Raw genomic sequence first — 24,281 nt, forward strand, 5'->3', positions numbered from 1 at the left:
TCCTCCGCTCGAACCCATGATTCCTCCTAATGGTCATCCCCCTGACCCGGCCCCTAGCGTAAAGTGCTTTCTAAACTACCTACAAATCTTCAACGTCGCTACCACCACCGAACTCACCGAACACTTCCCTGGGGCCATCAGAGCGGCGCCGTTGCCAGCGCCCGCAACCGCCCCCCCCCCCCCCCCCCAGTTGTTGAAAACTCACCACTATTCTTAGAATTCCCCCTATACCAAAAAGGGTCGATATTCTAAATGGTGAACCGGGATTCTCACTCCCTGACTCCTGTGCAGGCTACAGTGGGTGCTATTCAGGTCAAACTATATTTTCAAGTTATCCCCTGGTATAACCCATACCTTCACAGAAGAATTTTACCTACTTACCCCTTAGCATTGATATCCTGGGTCCTGCGTTGCTAAGTAAGTAAAGTAGGCTAATAACCACTGTTTCAGGTTAAAACTTTTAAGTTATTTTATTTATTTATTTTTCTTTTAAAAGATGCAATCACTGTCTTTACAGAAAAGTAAAAAGATCTTGCTTCTGGATCCTTCTTGTTGGTTGAAGGGACCTTCAGGCCCAACTTGACAATCAATCTTTTTTTAAATCTGGTCTTCTTTAGATGTATTCACTGTTCTGCTCGTTTGCTATGCTCTATCGTTCCCATGTACCGAGCTGTGAGAGCTGGCTCTGCTGGCTGTCTCTGAGCTGACTCTGTCTCCTCTTTAAATTCTAGTCTTCCTTAGATGTATTAGCTGTTTTAGTTCAGCTGCTTTGCTCTGTCCCTTTCCCATGACCGAGCTGACTGTAAGCTGACTCTGAGCTTCTCTTGTTCCTTCTCTGCTCTCTCCCTTTCTCCGAGTTTATATATTTTTCGAACAGATATTAAGTTTTTATGACTTTATTGTTAAGTAACTTTTATTTCACTTGGATTGTAAAAGGTACCTTTAATCTGAATTTTTCTAACACGACTAAGTATTCATTTTGAGCATGGCCTCAGCCCATAGATCTGATTACATTGTGTCCTTTGTGATGTTCAAAATGCTTTGATTTCAAAGGGGCGTTACTTTTAATTCCTGTCATTTCTATTAGTTTTATTATCAAATTGTGTCCCCAGCTCATAATTTTGACTTTGATTTGGTTCTAATTTGTGTTCTTGTGGACAGGTTGTACCTGGCCTGCCAACAACAGAGGGAGATTGCCCCACCTTGACATCCGTCTTCACCCTCCCCACCAAACTAGTGCATTTAAACTTCCAAAGCCCTGCCCAGTCCTGTGCCACATGCATCCCCAGACACCTAAAATGAGTCGCCACCAGGTGCAATGGCAGCCCCCCACCCCTGCTCCAACTCCCGGCGGACATACCACAAAATACTCGCTTTTCCCCAAATTCAGTTTATACCAAAAAACGTCCCGAATCTCTGGCGCAGCTCAATTATGCTCCCCTCCGACGTTCTGGGGAGATAGTTTGGTTACGAGATAAGGTGGGGAAGTTGTTGTTGGCTGCGGAGCAGATTAATCAAGTTATTTGAGGGATAACCCAAAATATACAGCAGCAGTTCATCGGCATATAGGGACACCCTATGCTCCCCCCTCTCTTTTTTCTCTCTTCCCCCCCTCCCCCACCCCGACACACACACACATCCCATTATCCCACATCCCGAGCTCCTCAGCACAATGGCCAAGGCCTCCACAGCCAATGCAAACGGAGAGGTAGACATCCCTGCCTCGTACCCCAGTGTAGTGCAAACCACCCTGAGTTTGTGCGCGCACTCTCCATCGGCTCCTTGTACAGTAGTCGAACACATGCCACAAACTCTGGTCCAATCCCAAATCTCTCCAGTACCGCCATCAAATAATCCTGATCAAACACCTTCTCCGCATCTAATGTCACCACCACCTCCGTCTCCCTTCCATCCATCGGAGAAAGCACCACATTCAACAACCTTCTCACATTCGAGAACAACTGTCTTCCCTTTTTCAAAACCTGTCTGGTTCTCCCCAATCACCTTTGGGAGACACCCCTTAACGCCAACACCTTTGCCAGTATCTTGGCATCCACATTCAACAGAAATTTTTTCTTATTGAATTTTATTACAAACATGTATCAAAACCGGTTACAGCAATTAAACACCGCGAGAAACATACTTCCCAGCAATCAACTATATAGTCTGTACAGTTTTCCCCCCTTTTCAAACCACCTTCCCCGCACGATGAACAGCTCCTCAAACACGGTCACAAACATCCCCCCTCTTTTCTTAAACCTCTCTGCAGAGACCCATAACTCATACTTTATCTTCTCCAACTGCAAGAAGCCGTACAGGTCACCCAACCAAGCCATTACCCCCTGTGGCGATGTTGACTGCCACTCCAGTAAAGTTTGCCGCCGTGCAATCAGAGAGGCACGATACGGCCATCCTCCTCTCCATGAGCTCCGGCTTCTCTGAAACTCCAAGTATCGCCATCAAAGGGTCCAGGTCCACCTCCTCCACTATCTTGGCTAAGAGTGAACACACCCGCCCAGAATCTTTCCAATTTTTCGCAACCCCAAAACATGTGCGTGTGATTCGCTGGCCCCCGCCCACACCTCTCACACCCATCTGCTATCGCCTGAAAAAAAAAGCACTCATTCTCGCCCGAGTCATATGCACCCTATGCACCACCTTAAACTGTATCAGGCTCATCCTTGCACAGGAGGAGGTCCTGTTTACTCTACGCAGTACTTTACTCCATACTCCCCAATTGACCTCTTTCCGTTTCTCCTTGATCTTCACCACTCAGGGGCTGGTTTAGCACACTGGGCAAAATCGCTGGCTTTGAAAGCAGATCAAGGCAGGCCAGCAGCACGGTTCAATTCCCGTTCCAGCCTCCCCGAACAGGCGCCGGAATGTGGCGACTAGGGGCTTTTCACAGTAACTTCATTGAAGCCTACTTGTAACAATAAGCGATTTTCATTTCATTTTTATTCGCCTCCCTGAATACCTACTCGGTGCCATTGACAATGCTGCCGTCACCATAGCCCACAAACTGGACCCCTTATAAGGGGCGTCATTCTCCGACCCCCTGCCGGGTCGGAGAATGGCCGTTGGCCGCCGTGAATCCCGCCCCCGCCGAAGTCTCTGCTCCCGGAGATGGGGCGGGAATCCGGCCGCGCCGGTTGGCGGGACCCCCCGCTGGATTCTCCGGCCCGGATGGGCCGAAGTCCCGCCCAGAAATTGCCTGTCCCGCCGGCGTAAATCAAACCTGGTATTTACCGGCGGGACCAGGCGGCGTGGGCGGGCTCCGGGGTCCTGGGGGGGGGGGCGCGGGGCGATCTGACCCCGGGGGGTGCCCCCACGGTGGCCTAGCCCGCGATCGGGGCCCACCGATCCGCGGGCGGGCCTGTGCCGTGGGGGCATTCTTTCCCTTCCGCCTCCGCCACGGCCTCCACCATGGCGGAGGCGGAAGAGACTCTCCCCACTGCGCATGCGTGGGAAACTGACAGCGGCCGCTGACGCTCCCGCGCATGCGCCGGGAAACTGACAGCGGCCGCTGACGCTCCCGCGCATGCGCCGCATTTCCGCGCCAGCTGGCGGGGAAACAAACGCCATTTACGCCAGCTGGCTGGGCGGAAATCCCACCGGCGTTGGCCTAGCCCCTCAATGTTGGGGCTAGGCCGCCAAAGATGCGGAGCATTCCGCACCTTTGGGCCTGCGCGATGCCCATCTGATTGGCGCCAGCTTTGGCGCCAGTCGGCATACATCCCGCCGTTGGGGGAGAATTTCGCCCAAGATTCCTCCTCCACCCTAACCCACTCTACCCCTTCTCCTTCCCATCACTGCCGCACCTTATCCACATTTAACGCCCAGTAATAATGAAACGGGTTCAGCAATACCAACCCCTCGTGCTCACAGTCAGCAGAGATATGGGCCTATACGACCCATGCTCCACCGGATACGTGTCCTTCATTAACAACAACGAGATGGAAGCCTGCCCATTGTTTCCGGCAATGCCCCCCTACGCATCGCGTCCTCGAACATTCCCATAATCAACAGCGGCAACCTGTCCTTAAATTCTTTCTAAAATTCGACCGGGGATCCATTGGGCCCCGTCGCCTTCCCTGCCTGCATCCTCCCAATTGCCACCTTCACCTCCTGTTCCCCTACCGGCTCCTCCAACCCTGCCCTTTCCTCCTCACACAGCCTCGGACGCTCTAGCCCATCTCCCACTCCTCCTCTGGTGGCACCGACCTATACAACTCCCTCTGAAATCCCTCAAATAACTTGATTAATCTGCTCCACAGCCAACAACAACTCCCCGCCTAATCTCGTAACCAAACTATCTCCCCAGCTACAACCTCCCTCTGCAGTTGATCGACCAACATATGTCCTACCTCCTCCCCACACTCGTAGACAGACCCTCTCTCCCTTCTCAGCTGACGCACTGCTTTCCCTGTGGACATTGGGTCAAACCTCGCCTGCAACTCCTTCCTCTTTGCCAGCTCTGGGTCCCCCGCATACTTTCCATCCACCTCTAGAATCTCCTCTTATCAGTCGTTGCCGTTCCCCTCTCTCCTGCCTATCCATCTTAGTCTTAAACAAGATTACCTCCTCACTCACTACCACCTTCAGAGCCTCCCATTACAATGACCGCGAGTCCTCACTGTGCAATTAAACCCCACCTACTCCTCGATCACCGTCCTAATCTTGTCACAGAAGCTATAGTCCACAAATAACCCACGTCCATTCTCCACCCCAGCCTCTGGGCTATCCCCTTCTCCAAAACCACATCCGTCCAATACGAAGTATGATTGGAAATGACAATTGCTGAGTACTCTGACCTCTTAAACCCCAGTCAACAGCGCCTAAGCCACCACAAAAAAGCTAATCCTCGAATACGCCTTGTGCGCGGGGAGAAAAATGAATACTCCCGTTCCCATGGATGCAAGAACCCAAAAACCCAATCTCTTCACCGGTCCACCTAACCTCCTCACTTTCCTTTTCTGACTAGAGGTCTCTCACCACTCCCCTTCTTTTTTTAAAAAAATATATTTTATTCAAGATTTTTTGGCCAAACATAACAGTACATAGTTTTTCTTTTAAACAACAATAAAGCAATATAAATAACAGTGGCCAGTTTTAAACAAGTAAATAAATAATATATAAACAGAAACAAAAACAAAACTAAATGGACCACTCTCCTTCTATCCACCATCATAAGAACTCCAGGCACTGGTCTGACTTGCTCCATCCATTTGTTACTATCCAACCACTCCCTCCCAGAATCCTCATCCACTTTCTCTTGCAAACACCTCTCCCAGTATCTATGCCCTCCCCCCATTTTCACTCCTCCTTTTCACGTGGAAGCAGATTATGACCGCCCTTGGCTCATTTGCTTTCGACTTCGGCTTGAGCGACCAATGTGCCCTGTCCAACTCGTAGCGGGAGGGTTCTTCACCCTCCCCCACCAACTCCGTCAGCATCTTTGCGAAGTACTCGTTCGGCCTCTTCCTTTCACCCCCTCCGGCAGGCTCACGATCTGCAGATTTGGGCCTATTCTCCAGATCCTCCACCTTAGCCCTGAGTCCTTTGTCAACCTCCATAGCTCCTCATCCATCGTGGTGAACTGGTCGCTCTCTGCTGCAACAGATCGTCCTCCATTCCCTTCAACTTCTCTCCTTGCTCCCACAGCTCGACCGACGTCTTCATCACTGCTGCCTTTACCGGGGTAATCACCTCTGCCACACACTCATCGCAGCCATCATCTCCCTTCACAGCACCTCCATTTGCTTGACAAACTGCATTTCCATCGCTCTGCCATCACCTCGGTCAGAGTTTCCACTGTGAGGGGAGCTACTCAATCTCCGCCATCTTTCTTCTTGCCAGACTTACCAACTCGCTCGACGGCGGACTTTCGTTCACTCCCTTCTTTCCAGTGCCCTTCTTCTGGGTTTTCGACATTTTGGACCTTCCTTATAGCTTCCCACACCAACTCATTCACTAACTGAAACCGGGCATTAAGGTCCAAAAATCAGAGACTAGCAGGAACCACCTGGTGTGATATCCATCTATATGTCACCAATGGAAGTTGCAATTTAAATTCATCTCTCACATTTGAGGAAAAATTCTGACAGCTTTGCAATGTCATATTTGTAGGTAAACATAATTCTTTTGGCCTCACCTTATATTGGCTAAATTATTTTGTCAGGGAACTGGTAATTTGCCCAAAGTACTCAGTCCAAAGAAAGCTGAAGCCAAACCATTAGCAGTGAAAGGAACATTGGCCCAGCATCAGACCCTGTCCAGATGTCAACAAACCAAAGTGGCGACAGCCCAGGTTCAGCCTAGAGACAATCTAGCTACTCCAGGTAAGCTGTTTCTCGAGCAATGTTAGATTGTAGATGGTTTAAATAAAGTTATGAAGGCCAATATCTTTTTGTTTATGCAATGCAAAGACCTCCAGAATTAATTTGACTTTCTTGGTGTTGAGTATTTAAAATGTTTTTTATTTGTACTTTAATTGATCAAACATTATTTTCCCATCTCTGGGAAACCAGTTGGAATGCCCCAGTTCCTCACCTGGTTGAGAAATTTTCTCAGCACAAGCTGGAGATCGCATCTGCAATCAGTAAGATGTTGAAAGTCCAACATAGTATGTACCAAACAGACCATTGGGGCAGGAAAGCCACACAATGCCTGATTTTTAAATTAAGTTCTCTTTTTTTTATGGTTCCACTTATCTAAGTTCAGGATTGATGCTACAAATTTCTCAAATTTAAACAATTGCATTTAAGAAAATGTATTCTATTTAACCACAATTATTTTCTTTACTTGCTGTTAATTGGTTCCTATTCAATTGCTATTACTGTAGAATACTTGGCTACAGGCCAAATATTTGGAAAATTGCACATAGGGGACAATTAAATTTCTCAATTTCACCTGCTGTTGAATTGAAGGCTGGTTGTATTTGTGTGATGACCATCATTAATCCCCAAATGTGTTACAGGTGATACAGGGGCCAAGTCTTTCCTGGAACGTTTTGGTGAGCGTTGCCAACAGCACGTTGTATCAAGTCCTGCCCCAACCACTCCTGGACAGAGAGCTACCAATGTTACACCCAACACAAAAGCAATTCAGGAGCGACTTCTTAAACAGCAGGAACCTTCTGCTACAGCAAATCTAACTCAGCAATTTAAACAGGTCTGAAACTGAACTTTGTCCCAGGATTAATTATGGTCTCTAGATAAACACCACATGTCTTCACAGGTGTCTGCAGCTCCTAAGAAAGACTTGCATTATGTCCTGCCTTTCATGCCCTTGGGACATGCCAAAGCACCTTGCTGCCAAGTGCTTTTCAACTATAGTCACTGTTGTTAAATAGTATCCCACAATCAACAATGTGATGATGAATAGTTAGTGATGTTAATTGAAAGATAAACATTGGGTGGGATACATCGGAGAGCTACCCTGCGCTTCTTCAAAATAGTACAAGGGACCGGTTATTTCTACCTGAGAGAGTAGATGGGGTCTTTGTGTGAAGCCTCATCTGAAACATGGCATCTCTGAACACTTCTTCACTACTATACTGCAGTGTTGGCCTACATTGTGTTCAGCTCTCTGGGGTGGGACTTTGTGGGCAGTCTTTTCGTGATGGGGCAGACTTGCAGTTGAAAGCTCCTTTGGAGTGAAGTATGACACCAAGGTCGCAAACAGACAAATTTAGTCTCAAACAATTGCCAGTTAGCGGGATGAAGTTGGTAGCTAGCGAATTAACTTTTGGAGCAATGACCAAAGACAGTGGCTTCAGTCTTCCCAGTATCTAACTGAAGGGAATTTCTGCTCAAGCAGTATTGGATAAGAAATCTAATAATTTTGTGAAAGTGGAGGAGTTGAGAGGGGTAACGTTGTTGGTAGAGGTGGAACTGGGTTTTCTCAGCATAAGTGTGAAACCTAAATTTATGCTTTTTGATTATATCGCCCAAGAGCAACATGTGGATGAGAAACCAGAGGGGGCCAAGGAAAGGGAGATCCTTGGGGGAAACTAGAAGCAGTGGTATCGGAGCAGGAAGAGAAATTATTGCAAGTGATACCCTGACTATGATTTGATGCATAGGAGTGAAAACAGCCAAGTGCAGCCCAATCCAGTTGGGATGCTTGTGGAGATGTGTTGGTGGAGGATAGTGTGGTCATCTGTGTTGAAGGCTGCAGACCGGTCCATAAGGAGGGAATAGTTAACCTTTTTCTCAGTCATAGGATGAAGATGTCATTTGTGACTTTGATAAGAGCTGAATTGGTACTGTGGTGAGAACGGAATTTTTAAAAAGTCGATTTATTGAAGTTTTGCATTTTAGCAAATAACACAACAAAAATATCTCAACATAGATATAGAGGGGAATAGGAAAACAGCAAAAAGCTGGCTTAATACAATCATTAGGCTCCACTTGATGCCTCATACCCACCACCAGAGCAAGGTTGAGAGAGCGCAGTGAATGGATTTTGTGGATAAGATGAGCACGAGGGTATAAAGGGAGATGAGAGTGAAACTATAAGATGTGAGTTCAAGTCTAGGGCAGGGAGAATTTAGACAGCCACTGAAGGGGAGGAATAGACTAAGTCAGCCGTTCAAGCTTACTGACAAAGCAGCCCATGATCTCTGCCACCTATTATTAGTGATGAGGATAGAGGAAAGGGATTTAAGACAAAAGATTGTCGTTGAGAAAAGAAGAAGGGATTATCTTTGTAATCCAGGCTCATCTTGGAATGCAGAACAGTTTTAGAGGAGAAGGTCATAATTGTTTGTGGTCCAGCTAAATGTGGTGATTCATATCTTTTCAAGTCTTTGTTGGAATTAAGGGAGGCAAGCTGAGGGCCGTACCAGGTGGACAGCCAGGGTGAGCGGGTATGATGATTTTAATGGGGGCAGGAGCTTCAACAGTGGAGATGAGGATGTGTTTGTGCAAATCAGTAGCTGCAGAAATATACTGAACAGAGGGCTGGGAGATAGACAGTTGGAACTTGGAAATTGCAGTTAGATGTGACTGGGGTGGGGGGCCGAGGGGAGGGAGGGGGGGAGGGAGGGAGAGAAGAAGTAGTTTGTTTTTAAAATCCGGATACGGAAGGGGGTGATTTTGAGGTGAAAGGGAGATATGGATGGAGATTGACACGAGGGAGTAATCAGAGATTCCGATACATGTTTCATATGTTGGGACCAGCAAGACCATGTGAAATGGGAAGGTCATTGAGAAGGCTGTGAACCTGTGTTAGGGAGTTTTCAGGCAGAGAAAGATGAAGGGAACCTAAGAGCCTGACTCTGAAGAGAGAGAATAAGTTGAAATGAGATTGAATTCGCTGAGAATGAGAAGCTGTTCCTTACAGAGGCTAAGGTATCTTGGTGAGAGTGTTGCCATCGGGACTGAATAGCATGCAATTTACAGTTCTGTTGGGGCGCTATTCGGTACCCGAATCAGGATATGCAAATGGAGCAGTACTCTGCAGGCGTGAACTTGGAGGTGGTGGCAGAGGCAATCAGTGCTGCCAGCCTCACCAGGAGGAGTCAGCTAGCGATCTTGAGGGATAGGGGTCACTGGTGAGGCCTTTGAGAAGGGCAGAGAAGCAAGATGGGTTCCAAAGGCCCCGGTGCAGGTATCCTCTAATTAAGATGAGCGTTGCTGATCCCCTGCTTCCTCTGCAGTGGGGCAGCGTTTGAGGAGTGCCAACGTCTGGTGGGTGCCTGATTGTGCCTGACCATACCCATTGCCATCATGAAACAGCTGTGGTATGAGGGTGTCCAAAGGTGTGGCCCAGGAGAGCTTCCAGAAGACCCGAGGCATTCTGAGGACCCAGGCAGCACTCAGCAGTGTGAGCAGTCAGGAGCCTGCAAGTAGTACCTAAGGCGTGATTAAAATACATACTACAGCAGTGGTGGCCTGAGCCAGACAACCCTGGTCCCAAGCGGTACACTCCAAGTCCACTGACTTTGCACCTTGCAGCATGTCACTCCCACTACCAACCCCAGCCCGGGCAACCATCCACCAGCAAGCCCAGAGGGATTTTCAGAATTTTTTAGCCTCCCGCTCCCCCTCAGCTATGACACCCAGCCCCTGCTTGTAATTAGTTGCACTAATTCGCACCTGTGAGACTTCCGCTTAATGGGGGCAGAGCATCCTGGTGGCTGGAGCATGAAGTGCCCAAACTGCTAATATTGAAATCCACACAAATGACTTAGAACATAGAAAAATACAGCACAGAACAGGCCCTTCGGCCCACTATGTTGTGCCGAACCTTTGTCTGAGATTAATCATAGATTATCATTGAATTTACAGTGCAGAAGGAGGCCATTCGGCCCACTGAGTCTGCACCGGCTCTTGGAAAGAGCACCCTACCCAAGGTCAACACCTCCGCCCAACACAAAGGGCAATTCACCTTAAATTTATGTCCCCTTGTAATGGTTTGTTCCACCCGGGGAAAAAGTCTCTGACTGTCTACTCTATCTATTCCCCTGATCATCTTATAAAACTGTATCAAGTCGCCCCTCAACCTTCTCCGTTCTAATGAGAAAAGGCCTAGCACCCTCAACCTTTCCTCGTAAGACCTACTCTCCATTCCAGGCAACATCCTGGTAAATCTCCTTTGCATCTTTTCCAAAGCTTCCACATCCTTCCTAAAATGAGGCGACCAGAACTGTACACAGTACTCCAATTGTGGCCTTACCAAAGTTTTGTACAGCTGCATCATCACCTCACGGCTCTTAAATTCAATCCCTCTGTTAATGAACGCTAGCACACCATAGGCCTTCTTCACAGCTCTATCCACTTGAGTTACAACTTTCAAAGATATATGAACATAGACCCCAAGATCTCTCTGCTCCTCCACATTGCCAAGAACTCTACCGTTAACCCTGTATTCCGCATTCATATTTGTCCTTCCAAAATGGACAACCTCACACTTTTCAGGGTTAAACTCCATCTGCCACTTCTCAGCCCAGCTCTGCACCCTATCTATATCTCTTTGCAGCCGACAACAGCCCTCCTCACTATCCACAACTCCACCAATCTTCGTATCGTCTGCAAATTTACTGACCCACCCTTCAACTCCCTCATCCAAGTCATTAATGAAAATCACAAATAGCAGAGGACCCAGAACTGATCCCTGCGGTACGCCACTGGTAACTGGGATCCAGGCTGAATATTTGCCATCCACCACCACTCTCTGACTTCTATCGGTTAGCCAGTTTGTTATCCAACTGGCCAAATTTCCCACTATCCCATGCCTCCTTACTTTCTGCAGAAGCCTACCATGGAGAACCTTATCAAATGCCTTACTAAAATCCATGTACACTACATCCACTGCTTTACCTTCATCCACATGCTTGGTCACCTCCTCAAAGAATTAAATAAGATTTGTAAGGCAAGACCTACCCCTCACAAATCCGTGCTGACTATCCCTAATCAAGCAGTGTCTTTCCAGATGCTCAGAAATCCTATCCTTCAGTACCCTTTCCATTACTTTGCCTACCACCGAAGTAAGACTAACTGGCCTGTAATTCCCAGGGTTATCCCTGGTCCCTTTTTTGAACAGGGGCACGACATTCGCCACTCTCCAATCCCCTGGTACCACCCCTGTTGACAGTGAGGACGAAAAGATCATTGCCAACGGCTTTGCAATTTCATCTCTTGCTTCCCATAGAATCCTTGGATATATCCCGTCAGGCCCGGGGGACTTGTGTATCCTCAAGTTTTTCAAAATGCCCAACACATCTTCCTAACAAGTATTTCCTCGAGCTTACCAGTCTGTTTCACACTGTCCTCTCCAACAATATGGCTCCTCTCATTTGTAAATGCAGAAGAAAAGTACTCGTTCAAGACGTCTCCTATCTCTTCAGACTCAATACACAATCTCCCGCTACTGTCCTTGATCGGACCTACCCTCGCTCTAGTCATTCTCATATTTCTCACATATGTGTAAAAGGCCTTGGGGTTTTCCTTGATCCTACCCGCCAAAGATTGTTCATGCCCTCTCTTAGCTCTCCTAATCCCTTTCTTCAGTTCCCTCCTGGCTATCTTGTATCCCTCCAATGAACCTTGTTTCCTCAGCCTTACATAAGTATCCTTCTTCCTCTTAACAAGACATTCAACCTCTCTTGTCAACCATGGTTCCCTCACTCGACCATCGCTTCCCTGCCTGACAGGGACAACATATCAAGGACACGTAGTACCTGTTCCTTGAACAAGTTCCACATTTCACTTGTGTCCTTCCCTGACAGCCTATGTTCCCAACTTATGCACTTCAATTCTTGTCTGACAACATCGTATTTACCCTTCCCCCAATTGTAAACCTTGCCCTGTTGCACGCACCTATCCCTCTCCCTTACTAAAGTGAAAGTCACAGAATTGTGGTCACTATCTCCAAAATGCTCCCACACTAACAAATCTATCACTTGCCCTGGTTCATTACCAAGTACCAAATCCAATCTTGCCTCTCCTCTGGTCGGACAATATACATACTGTTAGAAAAGCTTCCTGGACACACTGCACAAACACCACGCCATCCAAACTATTTGATCTAAAGAGTTTCCACTCTATGTTTGGGAAGTTAAAGTCACCCATGACTACTACCCTGTGACTTCTGCACCTTTCCAAAATCTGTTTCCCAATCTGTTCCTCCACATCTCTGCTGCTATTGGGGGATCTATGGAAAACTCCCAAAAAGGCGACTGCTCCTTTCCTATTTCTGACTTCAACCCATACTACCTCAGTGGGCAGATCCTCATCGAACTGCCTTTCTGCAGCTGTTATACTATCTCTAATTAACAATGCAACCCCCCCCTCTTTTACCACCCTCCCTAATCTTATTGAAACATCTATAACCAGGAACCTCCAACAACCATTTCTGCCCCTCTTCTATCCAAGTTTCCGTGATGGCCACCACATCGTAGTCCCAAGTACCGATCCATGCCTTAAGTTCACCCACCTTATTCCTGATGCTTCTTGCGTTGAAGTATATACACTTCAACCCATCTCCGTGCCTGCAAGTACTCTCCTTTGTCAGTGTTCCCTTCCCCACTGCCTCACTACACGCTTTAGCGTCCTGAGTATCGGCTACCTTAGTTGCTGGACTACAAATCCGGTTCCCATTCCCCAGCCAAATTAGTTTAAACCCTCCCGAAGAGTATTAGAAAACCTCCCTCCCAGGATATTGGTGCCCCTCTGGTTCAGATGCAACCCGTCCTGCTTGTACAGGTCTCACCTTCCCCAGAATGCACTCCAATTATCCAAATACCTGAAGCCCTCCCTCCTACACCATTCCTGCAGCCACGTGTTCAGCTGCACTCTCTCACTATTCCTAGCCTCGCTATCACTTGGCACCGGCAACAAACCAGAGATGACAACTCTGTCTGTCCTGGCTTTTAACTTCCAGCCTAACTCCCTAAACTCGTTTATTACCTCCACACTCCTTTTCCTACCTACGTCATTGGTACCAATGTTCACCACGACTTCTGGCTTCTCCCCCTCCCCCTTAAGGATCCTGAAGACACGATCCGCGACATCACTGGCACCCGGGAGGCAACATGCCTTCCGGGAGTCTCGCTCGCGACCACAGAATCTCCTAACTATTCCCCTAACCATTGAATCTCCTACTACTATTGCTTTTCTATTCTCCCCCTTCCCTACTGAGCCCCAGAGCCAAACTCAGTCCCAGAGACATGGCCGCTAGGGCCTTCCCCCGGTAGGTCATCCCCCTCAACAGCATCCAAAACGGTATACTTGTTTTGAAGGGGAACGGCCACGAGGGATCCCTGCACTGTCTGCCTGTTTGTTTTCTTTCCCCTGACTGTAACCCAGCTATTGTCCTGTACCTTGGGTGTGGTTACCTCCCTGTAACTCTTCTCTCTCACCCCCTCTGCCTCCAGGATGATCCGAAGTTCATCCAGCTCCAGTTCCCTAACACGGTCTTTGAGGAGTTGGAGTTGGGTGCACTTCCCGCCGGTATAGACAGCGGGGACACCGGTGGTATCCCTCACCATCCACATCCTACAGGAGGAGCATGCAACTGGCCTAGCCTCCATCCCCTCTTACCTTACAGAATATAGCTGCCCTGTGGACCAACTGGACCTCCGCCCTCCAACTCTGCTCCCAGTCAGCTGCACTCTCCGTAAACTCCTGGCTCTCTTCTCACTCTTTGCAGAAATGGAGGAAACTAAATGAAAGGAGCACCTTACTCCCTCCTCGCCTAACTCCCTCAGTCACCAAACTCTCACTATAGCACTTAAATGCACCAAATTCAACACTCCCTCTGTCAGTATAGCACTCAAATGCACCAAATTCAGCACTCAGTGCAATCAAAGTCTGCACTGTAGGGGATCACTTTTATACTGTGAATCTAGCCTCTGAAAACTGGCCTAATCCAATTAACTAATTAACAAGCTCCAGCTGCAAGTACCTACAAGTAGAACCTTTGTTTAAAGCTGATTGAAAATTCACCTTCTAAACCAAACAGCAACTTTTAAGTTAATTAGCTAAATAAAAGAAAGACTAGACTTTAGATAAAAATGAAGCCTTATACTCCCTCAGTCACCAAACTCTCACTATTGCACTCAAATGCACCAAATTCAGCACTCAGTGCAAACTTAATCGGGTTTTGCATGGATCCGCTGGCAGGGGGTGGAAACATTGATATCGCGCTAGTGGGGGACCAGAGCATTGTGTCGGAATCGGTGCCAGACGCAAACCTCTATTTTTTAATTGCCTGTGATTCTCTGCCCGGTCGTGATTTGTGTTTCTGGCGTCCCAAAGCAGAGAATCCAGGCTTTTTTTATCATTCTTACTGGAGGGAGGGAATTGCAGAACGAGGCAGTGAGAACTATCCACTGGCAGATTCCAGAGATCAGCAGTGAAAGGGGTGAGTTGGACTGGTAGGAGGTTGGCAAGACAGCAGACATGCTGTTGGAATGTTCAACGCGAGTAGAATGGGACAATTTGGATTGCTGCTCATACTGTGTCCGTGCTGTGTGCCTCGTTGACTCCTTAGGGTGTCAAGGGATGCACAGACAAATGGTGGCTCATATAAAAGAGAGTGAAGCTTGGGATGGTGTCAAGAGAACAGGAAGGTCGAGAGTTCATGTGGAGTTACTAGGGCAGAATATCTTGGAGGGGTGAGATGAAAAAAGGCATGATGATGGAGAGATTTCTAGGATAGGTAAAGAAAGAAGTGGCAGCCAAAATGGTCATGCAGATGAATATAGAAAACAAATAGGCCGGGTTATATAATTTGGATACATAAAAATCTGATAGTAAACAGGGAATAAGTAGATAGGCGATAATAGACAGGAGTTCAGAATTAAAATTGGAAGTAATAGGATAGCAATGACGTGGATAGGGTGGAGTGAAGATGGAGCATTGCGGAACTGTTTTGAGTCTGAAGGGCATTGTGAATGAAGGCCAGAAGCTCTGAGGTTAGAATTTCGAAGGACGCATTTGTAGCAATTGCCCTTTTCTCAATACAGGATCATGATCACCACTGTGTCAACTGCAGTGATCTCATCTTCCCATTTCCTATGATTCATATCTTTTCTCCCAGCCTCATTCCACCCAAATCAGTTTGTCCTCAGACACAGTAAAACTACTTTTTGCAGCACGGTAGCACAAGTGGATAGCACTGTGGCTTTACAGCACCAGGGTCCCAGGTTCGATTCCCTGCTGGGTCAAGGTCTGTGCGGAGTCTGCATGTTCTCCCCGTGTCTGCATGGGTTTCCTCCGGGTGCTCCGGTTTCCTCCCACAGTCCAAAGATGTGTAGGTTAGGTGGATTGGTCATGAAAAATTGCCCTTAATGACCAAAAAATGTTAGGAGGGGTTATTGGTTTATGGGGATAGGGTGGAAGTGAGGGCTTAAATGGGTCGGTGCAGACTCGATGGGCCAAATGACCTCCTTCTGCACTGTATGCTGTATGTATGCTCTATGTGTGCTCCTCGAAAAGTTCCAAATATATCCTTGTTGCACAAGGAGTAATTTGAAATGAAATGAATTTCATGCTTCTTGTTCTGTTAATACAGAACGTTGCTCTGTACATAACTGAATTAAGCATGTAGAGATCAGTTCAACTTACTTGCACAACTATATTTTGACTTAATTTATTTTAAACTTGAATCATGATTCTGAATGGTATCATTATATTCTATTCAGTTTGTGTTGTTTTGAGCTTAATGGAGCACTTTAAAACTTGTGTAGATTTTTTTATTGTCAACATTCTCCTAAATGTGTTATTTTCCATTTGTGATAAGCTATTCAATTGCATGTGTATTTTGAATAAGAGATATTTTAGAAATTCAGTTTTGATGTTTACAAATTTAATGGTGTGTCCCCCCCCACCACACACATTTCCAATGTAAAATGAGTGCATGCAACGCAAGTTCGGAATTTAAGGCAATTTGTTGGACCGATCACCTATCCTGTATTCGAACACAGCACAGTGGTTAGCACTGTTGCTTCACAGCACCAGGGACCCGGGTTCAATTCCCGGGTTGGGTCACTGTCTGCATGGAGTCTGCATGTTCTCTGTGTTCGTGTAGGGATCCTCCGATGCTCCGTTTTCCTCCCACAAGTCCCGAAAGACGTGCTTGTTAAGTGAATTGGACATTCTGAATCTTCCTTCCATGTACCTGAACATGCGCTGGAGTGTGGCGACTTGGGGATTTTCACAGTAACTTCATTGCAGTGTTAATGTAAGCCTACTTGTGACACTAATTCAAAGAATAAGCATCAGTTGTAACAACCACAAAATCAAATCTTTGTCTTTAACAAGTTCACGTTATTCAATCCAACATGAATACTCAGTGAAATTGCACACTACAATTCCATATAATCATATGATTCTTTATTATTGAATTTGCAGTTTACTAAGAATACGGTACCATACTTTTTAACTCTACCCTGGCTAGAGCAACAAATGGGTTGTCTCAAAACACTAGTACCAATTTTACTTTTTCATTGCCACATTCCATGCATACTTGCATTAAACTACAATGCATCAAAAGATGTGCAAGGCAAATGTCCCAGTGATACAAAGAAGATACGCTAATGTTCATCTTGATCTCTGCTAATGATACTGTTACCACAGTTATGTGGTCCACTTAAGTTCTTCAATCATGTTACTACCATAAACAGTGTCCAAATAACATGTCGCAGACCTCCAGGCATATCTGAGTGACCCTCCCATTCCTCCAGCTTTTCATCCTTTACAAAGAATCCGTGTTCAGCAGAACTGAAAGCTGTTTTAACTTGTATGCTGATACCACAAACCACCCATTCATTGAATCCGTACAGTGCAGAAGGAGGCCATTTGGCCCATTGAATCTATACTGATATCCGAAAGAGCATCCTACCCAGGCCCACTCTCCATCCCTGTAATCCCATAACCCCACCTAATCTTGAACTAAGGGAGAATTTAGCATGGCCAATCCACCTAACCCGTGCAACTTTGGACTGTGGGAGGAAACTGGAGCACCCGGAGGAAACTCGTGTAGACACCGGGAGAATGTGCAAACGCCACACTGTCACCTAAGGCCGGAGTCGAACCTGGGTCCCTGGTGCTGTGAGGCAGCAGTGCTAGCCACTGTGGGTCGTGTGAACCCATATTCCCGCAGATGCACGCTGTTTAAATTTGAAATTTAAAACACAAGATTGCACTAGTTGATACATTTTTAAAATTTATTTCCTTCTGTTAAATTCTTTATTAACTCTTAATTGCTCAAACTTGGGTTGTAAGTTATGAATTCTTGTAATATAGGTAGTGTTGCAATTTTTACAACTTGGAATATTATGCAGCCAGTTTCATTAACAGCATATTAAATATGCCTCTTGTCAAAACAGAATAACCCCCGTTTCACCGTTTTGTTGCTGCAATTGTGTTTCAGGAGCGTGAAAAAGAATTGGCTAATATTCGTAAGCGTTTTCCGAAGGGCAACTTGTGGAGTGCTGAGAAGAAAAGAGAAAACAATTTCTCCAAGCTGTCTGAGGTATATATTTTTCATTAAACTGTACTATCGTGCAAACCAGTGATTCTTTAGGAATTTTTACATTGACGAGGGATGCTCTAAACCTTGTTCTTTTCCTAGAAAAGGAAAAAGCGACATCTCATAACCTCCAATATTATTTGAAGTTAATAGGAAGAGTTTGTAAGCTGTTAAGAGGGGCTAATTTTTTAATAATCCAATATAAGTTTAACTGAAACACTTTACACAAAGTACCTCGTTTTTTATCACATCCAGGAATTTGAAACCAAACTCTTGTTGGGCTACTGTAATGCTTATTTGCAATGCTAATGGATGCTTGCTTTTCTCCAGACATTGTTGTGTTTGCTTAAAACATGTTAAAATCCAAAATCAGGCCTCTACGTTTTTGGTTTATGGTTCCAAAAACGTCATCCGTATCGTCAATACTGAAAGACTTTATACTTTGTTTAAACGAGGACTGTAATAAGTTGCATTTGCACAGCAGCTTTAGCACAGTCTATTGAACACTACAAGAGGTACATAAACTGGACTGATGATAAATTTGATAAAAAAGGGTAGATTTTAAGAAGTGATTGAAGTAGAAGGCAGGTGAGGTTTTAGGGAGGTAATTTCAGAACCTGGGCAGCTGAAGGTATGGCCAGCAATGGTGAAGCAATATGCAAGGGGTCCAATTTGATGAAGTCAAGCCATCTTGGGGTTGTGGAGCACATGAAATTTAGAGAAGGTGGACGCCATGAAAGGATTTGAAAACAAGGCTGTATTACGATCCTGGACCAGACCCCAACATTGTTTAGAATACATTTGTACAGGAAGTTCTCTTTCCCCCCCCCCCCCCCCCCCCCCCAAAATCTGGGCTCATTTATTTCCGTAGATCAGGTTTTTTTTTTTTAAAGGGGGAAATTAGCTGCCTTGAATTAGCTTCACTAGACAGATGGAGGTTGAGGAGTGACCTGATAAGAGATCTACAAGATTATGGCACATGGATAGAGTGGTTGGCAGGCACTCTCCCAGGGTGGAGGGGTCAGTCACCAGGGGGCATAGGTTTAAGGTCAGTGGGGCAAAGTTTAGAGGAGGGGCAAAGTTTAGAGGAGATGCAAAGGCAGACTTTTTATGCAGAGGGTGGTGAGTGCCTGGAATGCGTTGCCAGGGGAGGTTGTGGAAGCAGATACATTAGCGTTCAAAAGGCATCTTGACAAACACATGGATAGGATGGGCATAGAGGGATACGGCACAAGGAGGTGCTGAGGGTTTTGGCAGAGGTTGGTACCATGACCGGTACAGGCTTGGAGGGCCGAAGGGCCTGTTCCTGTGCTGTATTATTCTTTGTTCTTTGATACTAGACACAAACTCCAATATTTTATTTTAAATTTGTAAGATTGTGAGGAAAGGAATGATTTCACACAAAATAGGGATATGATATATTAAAACAAACTTTATTACTAATACAGTATTAAAATATCTTTTTGAAAAATATTTTAAGGCATTTGGATTATAAATTCTAACAAAATAAGCAACCACACCAAACCAACAGCAAAACCAAGCCAACATGGCTTACATAAACAACTCCCCAATTCCCCACCAACCTTCCCCTACTTTACCTCCCATGCCTCCCCTTGATCTTCTCAAGCCTGAGAAACCCAGCTATGTTACTGACCCACACCACCGTATTCGGGGGCTCCGAGTCCCTCCATGTCAACAAAATCTGTCTCTGGACTACCAGGGAGGCAAAGGCCAAGATATCGGCCTCTCGCCCCCTGCACCCCTGGGTCTTCTGACACACCAACAATCGCCACCTCTGGACTCGGAACCACCCTTACCTTCAATACCTCCTACATGACACCAGCAAACCCTAGCCAAAACCAGTAAGCTTCAGACATGCCCAGATTCACGGGCCCACCCGCACACCGCCCACATCTATCCTGAACCTGTTCATCCGGGCCACAGTCATGGGCTTGTGGAGTACCTGGCTAGTGAGAACGGCAAAGACGCCGTTAACAGTGCCCCCAAACCCATGTCCTTACATGAGGCTCTATCCATCCGCTCCCACACCGACCCCATCCCCATTACCCATTTCCTGACCATCTCTATAGTCGCCGGCCAGTAATCATTTATAAAGTTCGGAGGAGCCAGGATCCCCCCCGCCCCCCGACCCACTCCAGCAGCACCTACTTCACCCGCAGGGTTTTACCCGCCCCCACAATCTGAGTTCACTGCATTCACTTTCCTGAAAAACGCCTTGTGAATGAAGATTGGGAGGCTCTGAAAAACAAACCAGAACCTCGGGGGGTGGGGGGGCTGTCATCTTCACCGTCTGAACTCTCCCCCACCAGTGACAGCAGGAGCGCATCCCACCTTCTAAAGTCCCCCCTTGTCAGCTCAGAGCCAGATTCAGTTTATGCACCGGCTCCCACCCTAGCGCCACCTGAATACCCAAATACCGAAAGCTCCACCCCCTGCCACCACCTCAACTGTCATAATATACACCAGTGTATCATGGTGCAGACACACACACTGATGGACACGCACCAAGACCAATCAACACACACAACACCGCAGCCAATCACCAGTTAGAGCACACTCACGATAAAGAAAGAGGGCATCAGTTTTCCCGGTCATTCGGAATGCAGCCTCTCAGAAGGACAGAGCTTACAGCACAGATCTTCACCATGTGCTGAGTGTATAGACTGGTTAGGATAGGCATAGGTCTTTAGTTTAATCTAACATCGTGTTAACCCACAGTGAAAGTATGTTCAACAGTTTCTAGCTTAATAAAATAGTGTTGTTCTATTTTAAGTGTTGGTAGCCTGTATGTGTTCCACGGATCCAAAGCACCCAACACATCAAACGGCAGCTCCCCAATCTCTTCTCCTGCCTCTTCGCCTGGTTCGGCAAGACCTCCCTTTTACCCATGTTCAATTCGTACCCTGAAAATCGACCAATTTCTTGAGGATTCCCATAATCAATCCCCCCCCCGATCGGGTCCGAAATATACAGTAACAGATTGTCCGCGTAAATCGAGACCCTGTATCCTCCTCTCCCCGCCCGATCCATCAACGCTCTCAGTGCCATCGGTACCGGCTCTATAGCCAAGGTAAACAGCATAAAGATCCCTGCCTCGTCCCCCAACCTAAAATAATCCAAGCTCACCCGGTTCGTCTGCACAGTCGCCACTGCTGCCTGATGTAGCACCCAGACCCAATTCACAAAGCCCTGCCCAAACCCAAACCGCCCCAGGACCTCGCTCAAATGTGTCCATGGCGACCACCTCTTGCCCCTTGGGAGGCATCATCATCACATTTAGTAGCCTCCTGATATTAGCTACCAGATGCCTCCCCTTTACGAACCCAGTCTGGTCCTCCCCTGGCACACAGCCCTCAATCCTCTAGGCCAATATCTTGGCATCCACAGTTAACAGTAAGACTGGTCTTTACGACCCACACTGCTCCGGATCCTTATCCCGGTTCAAAATCAGAGATCAAGGCCTGCGACATCGTCAGGGGGAGAAACCCCCGCTCCCTTGCCTCATTAAATGCCCTCACCAACAAGGGACGCAGAACACTCGAGATTTTTTGTAAAACCCCACTGGATATCCATCCAGGCCCTTGCCCGACTGCATCGCCTCCAACCCTCCACCACTTCTACCAGCCCAATTGGGGCACCCAATCCTTCCACCAGTTCCTCTTCCATCCTCGGGAACTCCAACCACTCCAGAAACCGCCTCATCTCCGCCCCCTCCACCCCGGCTGGGGGTTCCGACTCATACAGCCTACTGTAGAAATCCCTGAACATCCCATTCACCCCCACCGGGTCCAAAAACTGCACGTGGTCCCTCTGTCCTTCACTTTCCCGATCTCCCTCGCTGCCTCCTGTTTCCTCAACAGGTGCGCCAGCATCTGCTCTCCTTCTCACCATATTCATAAACCGTCCCTCTCGCCCTCCTCAGCTGCCCAACCGCTTTTCCTGTGGATAACAATCCAAACTCCATCTGCAGCCCTGCCTCCAGGGCTTCCGGGTACCTCCTGTCCACCTGCAAGATCCCTTCACTAACCTTTCCATCTCCACCCGCTCTGCCTTCTCCCTGTGTGCCCGTATCAAAATGAACTCTCCCCTCAATACTGCCTTCAATGCGTCCCACAGCGTGGCCGCCGAGACCTCCTCTGTGTTTAGCTCTACATACCCCAGAATGGCCTCCCTCGCCCACTCACGCACCTCCTCATCTGCCAAAAGCCCCATATCTAACCTCCATTGCTGGCGCTGCTCCCCCCTAACTCACCCGCATGCTCACCCAATGCGGAGCATGATCTGACACCACTATCGCCGAGTATTCCACATCGACCTCCCCCGCCAACAGCGTCCTATCTAAGACAAAAAGTTAATTTGGGAGTACACACTGTGCACATGTGAAGCAGCACGGTAGCATCGTGGTTAACACTGTTGTTTCACAGCGCCAGTTTCGATTCCTGGCTTGGGTCACTGTGCGGAGTCTGCATGTTCTCCCTGTGTCTGCGTGGGTTTCCTCCGGGTGCTCCAATTTCCTCCACAAGTCCTGAAAGATGTGTTGTTAGGTAATTTGGACATTCTGAATTCTCCCCCTGTGTACCCGAACAGGTGCCGGAATGTGGCGACTCAGGGCTTTTCAGAGTAACTTCATTGCAGTGTTGATGTAAGCCTACTTGTGACAACAAAGATTATTATGAAAATGGAAATTCTTTCGCCCTCAGCCTCCCAAACCTCCACGGATCCATCCCGCCCATGTGCTCCATAAACCCCCTCTGCTCCTTTGCTACCGCCAATACTCTCATTGACCACAAACTCGCGCAGTCTAATGTCGGGCCTAAAACTGTATTAAAATCCCCACCCGCCCCCATTATCAGCCGAAGCGAGTCCAGATCGTGGAAATCTTCTCCAACACCTGCCTCAAACTCCACATCACCCCAGTTGGAGCATAAATATTTGCTAACACCACTGGTGTCCCCTCCAATTTCCCACTCACGATCATATATCTCCCCCCAGAGTCAGCCACTATACTCCCCACTTCGAATGCCACCTGTTTATTAATCAAAATCGCCACCCCCCCTCCTTTTAGAATCTAACCCCGAATGGTTTACTTGCCCTACCCATCCTTTCCTCAACCAAGTCTGATTCACCACCTTCAGGTGTGTCTCCTGCAACAGAGCTACGTCCGACTTTAGACTTTTTAAATGTGTACAAACGTAACACCCACCAAACAAAGAAAAGAACAACCCACCATCCCCCACCAAGAACAAATCCAGGACAATGGCCCCGAACACAGTGCAAAAATAACCCAAACAAACCCCAAAGGGACAGAAACGGAACATCTCCTCCAAAGTTCAGTGTCCTCCTTCTCCTACCAGTTCATTGTCCCTGACAAAATCCATCGCCTCCTTGGGCATCCTGAAATAAAGCTCCCGACCCTTATAGGTCACCCACAGACGCGCTGGGTACAGCATGCCATACTTCACCCCCTTCTTAGAGGGCTGCCTTCACTTTAATGAAGCCCTCTCTTTTAGTCAACTCCGCACCCAGGTCCTGGTATATATGCAGCTTGCTGCCCTCCCAGGTACAGAGCCTGTCTATCTGCCTGGTCCACCTCTGGATCCGTTCCTTGTCCAAGAACCGGTGCAGATGCACCACCATCTCCTTCGGCGGCTGGTTACCCTGTGGCTTCCTCATCGGCGCCCTGAGCACCCGGTCTACTTCCAAGAGCCGTACAAATGCCCCCTCTCAGCAGCTTCTTGAACATTCAGGCCACACGCACTGGCGTCCGCTCCTTTGCTGTCCCCCCGGCAGTCCCACGATCTTCAGATTCTGCCTGCAAGACCGATTTTTCCAGGTCGTCCACTTTCTCCTCTAGCCCCATCTGTTGATCCCACATCAACCCCATCTCTGCTGCCATCGAGACAAGCTGCTCCTCATGCTCCCCCGCCATCTGGATCGCCTGGCTCTGGGCCTCCAGCCCCGTCTCCCTGCAGTCGATTCCTGCCTTTATCGGATCCACCACCCTGGCCAGGTTCTCCAAATTCTCCTTCTGCTGGGTGAACTTCTTGTTAAGGAAGCCCACCAGCTGCTCAGTCGACCACTGAGAGGGCAGGGCCGATCCTGACCCTCCGCCATCTTCTTTTGTGTTTCAGGCACCACTCCAGCTTTCACCAACTGTTCCCTTCTTTGTCGGCCACTTCTGGCCCACACCTCCATCCACTGTTGGGACACTCTCTTCTACCACTCCTCCTGCACCTTGAGATCCACCTGATAGCCGGGAAAAGGTCCAAAAATTCCAT

General features: G+C 47.6%; 1 protein-coding gene across 5 annotated transcripts in view; it reads left to right on the plus strand.

Annotated features, from left to right (window-relative positions):
• The window catches only part of anln (anillin, actin binding protein), a 194,259-nt gene that overhangs the window by 36,499 nt on the left and 133,479 nt on the right, over window positions 1–24,281 (plus strand). For all 5 annotated transcript variants that reach the window (XM_072509741.1, XM_072509744.1, XM_072509742.1 and 2 more), the window contains exons 5-7: window positions 6,182–6,341; window positions 6,980–7,173; window positions 17,884–17,985. In XM_072509741.1, the coding sequence (XP_072365842.1) occupies window positions 6,182–6,341; window positions 6,980–7,173; window positions 17,884–17,985 (456 nt within the window). The remainder of the gene's footprint in view (window positions 1–6,181; window positions 6,342–6,979; window positions 7,174–17,883; window positions 17,986–24,281) is intronic.

The sequence above is a fragment of the Scyliorhinus torazame genome, chromosome 6, assembly GCF_047496885.1.
Source record: "Scyliorhinus torazame isolate Kashiwa2021f chromosome 6, sScyTor2.1, whole genome shotgun sequence".
NCBI classification, from domain to species: Eukaryota; Metazoa; Chordata; class Chondrichthyes; order Carcharhiniformes; family Scyliorhinidae; genus Scyliorhinus; species Scyliorhinus torazame.